The following is a 4,846-nucleotide window of genomic DNA, read 5'->3' on the forward strand; positions in this document are numbered from 1 at the left end:
CAGCGGTCAGCGATTCCGGTTGCCGCCACGTCAGCCCTCTGCCGCACCTGGCGCGGCGCGGCACAGGCATTTGGCTGCGCCAGGGCAATAGACGCGGCCAAAAGTGTTAGTTTTTTTTTAAAAAACCCGACCATGCTAAATTTAAAATTAGTTTTCAAAAAATGTTAAAATTTTAAAAAAATTCTCATGCGACTAGCAAGCGGATGCAACGGGAAACCCTTCCGGCCTCATCGCTCGGATTTCCTTCTGCGTGGAAAACAAAGTGAAGCGGGCTGCGTTTCTCGGGTTGGTGGGCTTTCAACCAGCACACAAATTTGGCCCGGGCTGCGTTCCTCGGGTTGGTGGGCTTCCAACCAGCACAAAAATTTGGCCCGGGGGAATTGGCCCAGGGAATTCGCGGGGATCCCTGGGGGGATTTGGGCTCCCAGAGTAGCCCGCACAGTATAAATTACTCTGCGAGACGATGAAAATACTACGTGGAGTATTAATCAACGCAAGCATTGACGAAAAGGGTGATTTTGCGTTCATATCAGCTGCTAGTACTTCAATGGATACTAGCGTCACATTCGAACAATTCACCAAGACCAACGACTGCAATGGTTCAAGCACTATAGCACAAGTGCACTTTACGATTCCGATGCAAACTCCAACAGCTCTGATAAATGGCAATGACATACTATTAACATAACACAAAATCAGGACACTAAAAGAAGCTGCGACCTTATTGGCATATATAGTACACGAAGCAGTGACACAATAAGCGCCACCATTCACAGGAGTTCCAAATCACAGCTGCTGAAATGTTCGAACGATATAGTTCATCATAAACTTAGATGCGGAAGCTACAACTAACAGAACTGCCACCAAAGTTGTCTAACTACCAATAGGTCCTTAGATTGGCAGAGCTAAGGAGCATTAGCAGGAGGCCTAGTAAGCATCCTGTCAACTTTTGCCAAAAGGCCCTGCATCTCCCCCAGAAGCTTATCTGGATTCAGCTGCCCATCTGATGAGGTTGCCTTGTTCAAAGCCGAACAACGGGCTGAAATCATATCCTCAAGGTTCTTCCTAATATCTCGGAGTGGAGGCTTTGAAGCAAGAGACGGTGAAGGCAGAGTCAACTTGATTGGAGAAAAATCAAGCCTTAGTTTAGCAAACGGAGGCCCAAACTGACCAAGAAGGTACTGACAACCATTCCTGTACGCCTCCTCAGCTTCAATGCTTTTCCCAAACATAACACAAGCACTGCGGGTAGTTTCTGAAATATCAGTCTGAGACTCGATCAAGTAGCCGTACTTGCCAAATGTGGAGAGTAGCTCCTGTCTGGAAGGAACAGTGGCACCACGTTCAAATTCCACGATAACGGCTGCTGGATTGCTGAAGTGCTGTGCAGCTTTCTTCTTCTTTTTCTTAGGAGTAAGGTTAGCAGGGTCTAGCCAAGTGCCGTTGGTACCTTCAGCACAGGAATGATTTGCCACTTCTGCAGGTAGCTCCACTTTCTTGACAGATTGTCCATCCTTTTGAAACTCATCTTTGAGTGTATCATTCACACCTATTGTATCTGCACCATTAGTGTTAACTTTCTGAAGCATTTCTGGCACCATAGCTTGCAGAGAAGCATAAGATTGCTGGACTGTGCAAACTTCTACACCCCCAGGCTCTTTATTTCCATCCACAGGCTGAGACATGTCTTCATGCATAGGAGACAGCCCACTGCTGACAAACAAATCTCCAGCATTTTGCAGATTTTCATGTATGCGAATATCAGCATCGGGCATTGTTGCTTCCTTTGAAACACTTCTGTCAGACACATCTGCAGCGACACTCTGCACATTCTCGTTTATGTGATTATTATCAGTTTCCAACTCTGTTGGTTCCTTAGAAACAATTCTGTCAGGCACATCTGAAACATCGCTTTGCACATTCTTGTCCTTGTGTACACATGTTTCTGGCTCTGTTGCTTCCTTAGAAACACGTCCGACAGGGACATCTACAACAACGGTTTGTGCACTCACTTCTATGGGATTCTTAGCTTGCAATTCCATTGCTTCTGTCTGAACACTTCTGATAGGCACATCTACAGTAACATTTTGCATATTCATTTCTGAACTTGTTGCTTCCAAGTTAGCCGCATCATTTTCTTTTGCGGATTGTTCAGGCGATGTATTGCCCACAGCCAGAACATTTGCTTGGGCCCGTTCATGTCCTGATTCCGCTGCCCCAGGATCCACGGCTGAAATAGGAACTTTCAAAGGGGATGGTTTGCCCTGCTCATTCTTAACGCCTACTCCTATACCCCTTGGACCACTTCCCGCCTTCATTAGGGTTCTTATATCTTCTGCTTTCACTTGCCTGATAGGAATAGCAGGAGTGATTGGTATACCAGCGCCAATTGTAGCAGCAGGAGAGGTCTTCTCCCGCTTCTTCCTCTTGATGGAAGAGCCACCACTCCCAGCTTCATCCTTTTTCCTGCCCCTCTTTGACACACAACTGCCTTGTTTCAGAACAGCATGTGAACCAGAGACTAGACCCACAGCAATGTCCATGCCAACATTTCTAGAGCCATGCATGAGTGGACTTTCATGTGCCTTACAAGACTTATAGTCAGCACCGTGAATGAATGTCGTGCTTCTAAACAAACGTAGAAATTCCTCAGCATCATTTGGAAAATCGCCCGTATGGTTGGGAACCTCTCCTAAGCCTCGCACCAGCAGCAGGACATCTTCCACAACAATGCTGCCTGGCAATGGCGACACATTTCTGCCATCTTCAGCAGCTTTGGGAACCAATGCCTTTGGCAGATCAACCGGTTTACGGGCACTCCTGTCAACCATACCCAAGTTGGTGTATGGTGGCGACAGGTACTTACTCTTCTTCCGCTCTCGCTTTCCTGAGGTTACATGCTCAGCACTGTCAATCTTGCTCTCATCCTCCGCTGAATCCCACTTGTCCATCATTTTGCTGACACTGCGCTTCTTCTGCTTGGGTGTCTCCTCCGGCCTCTCCAATGCCTTGTGCTGGTCCTCGGCAAGCCAATCATCAGCATCTCTGTCTTCGCCAGCGGGCACATCAAGATCGATCTTGTCCACAAGGTCGTCCGGACAGCGCCGCGGGTAGTGCTGGGCGCCATGCGGACCCCACCCCTCCCCGACCGCGCCGACCCAGCTCTTGAGCCTGGCGCGGTCTACCAGGCCGACAGAGGAGACGTCCAATGCGGCCTCACGGAGCGCCGCCAGGAACTCCGCGGGCGCCAGGTTGGAGACTCCGGTGACGCTGCAATCCGCTCCGGGCGGCGGGGGCGGGACGCAGGCGCAGGTGAGCTGGGCGCGCAGGGCCGCGACGGCGCGCGCCTGGGCCTCCTCGACGGCCCCGAAGAATCCACGCGCGATGCTGCCGCGGGCCATCAGGTCGGCGTCGGCGTCGGCGAAGCGCCGGACCCGCGCGGGAGGGGCCGACGGCGGGCCGAAGACGGCGGGGTCGACGAAGTAGGAGACTTGGGCGTCGCGGACGGCGCCGGCGGAGGCGGGGCACGCGGCGAGCATGCGCGCGGGCCACCAGCAGTGCCGGCGGGGCTTGGAGGGCTTGGCCCAGACGAGCTCCCCGGCGGCTAGGGTTTGGGGCGCGGCGGCGGCTGCGTCCGCGTCCGCGTCCGCGCACGCTTCAGGGGTTAGGGTTTTGGCCTCCATTGGTGCGAGGAGGAATGGGGGTGGCGATGCGGCGCGAGTGGCGTGAGGATTAGTGGGTGCGGGTCGGGATGGAAGGGGGAGGGTCGGATTCGATTGGAGAGTGGGAGCGGAGCGAGCCGCAGCCCCAGCGGGAGTTAGGGGGAGAGGGCTGGCCGGAATGGAAAAGGGAATCAACAGGGAACGGAAAGCCTAGCTGCTTCCGACGGCGGCGGTGGCGGCGGCCCGGCCGTGGTGTGAGGGAGTCGCGGACAGAACCGCATTGATATGATAGAGTGATTTGTAGGAAATGGGGGAGTGGGCAGTGGCTCAGTGCTGTCTTTTGTGTCTGTGTGCTGGTGTGGCGAGAGGCCAGAGACATGGGTGAAAGGGAAGGTGGCCAGGTGCCCCAGGTGGTCCACGTCGCGTGGGCGGCGTGCCTGGTGGCTCCATCGAGAGGCGGGTACTCGGAGCGCGTGCGGCCTCGGGGGTGGTTGCGCGGCTGCGATGCTTGTGGCTGTTACAACAACTAAAAATACCTGGCACGTATCCAAAGTCTTTTTAGGCCCTGTCTGGTATTTGTGTTTTTTCGGTTTTAAAAAATGTTTGGTCATAGCTACATCTTTGTAGTCCTAAAAATCATGGTATTGCTAAGTTTATTAATTTTAGGAAGTCCACTCACCACCTTTTTCTGAACCATGATTTTACGTATCATTTTATGGACAGAGGAAGTAACTTCCAAATAAGATCTTAGCTTGTTTAGTTATTGGCATTCTATAGTTTCCCACATCAACGAGCAACGTGACAGTTGGCGTCAATGTTTTCATAAAGAAAATACAATAACCAAAACTTTTTTGAAGAAAATAACAAACTTTTCAAACAAATATAAGCAAAATTGAAATCGCCTAACATATGTTTTCACCTCACAAAAAATCTTCCAGATGGGTAAACCAATATAAATGAACATTAATTTGATTAACAAAAGTTTTGGAGTGATTTTTAAACTAATTGTCGGGTTCATAAACCAAGGATCTCTAATGGGCCCGCTTCCCAGCAAAAGCTTGGCCCAGCAGACGACATTACAAACTATGCATAACTCCTGTGCCGGCCCAGATACCTAACGACAGACCGGAAGAGCGATACAGTCTCCGACCGGAAGGCCTGGCCAAGGAGGGAACGACGCTTGC

At 51.3% G+C, this 4,846-nt stretch overlaps 1 protein-coding gene across 1 annotated transcript; it reads right to left on the reverse strand.

The window, feature by feature from the left end:
- Positions 1-677: 677 nt before the first annotated feature.
- LOC136451803 (uncharacterized) lies at positions 678-3,995 on the reverse strand. The gene has a single exon (XM_066452484.1). It carries the CDS (start codon positions 3,681-3,683, stop codon positions 906-908), a length of 2,778 nt encoding a protein of 925 aa, XP_066308581.1. The 5' UTR covers positions 3,684-3,995; the 3' UTR covers positions 678-905.
- Positions 3,996-4,846: the final 851 nt, after the last annotated feature.

The sequence above is a fragment of the Miscanthus floridulus genome, chromosome 5, assembly GCF_019320115.1.
Source record: "Miscanthus floridulus cultivar M001 chromosome 5, ASM1932011v1, whole genome shotgun sequence".
In the NCBI taxonomy this organism is placed as follows: domain Eukaryota; kingdom Viridiplantae; phylum Streptophyta; class Magnoliopsida; order Poales; family Poaceae; genus Miscanthus; species Miscanthus floridulus.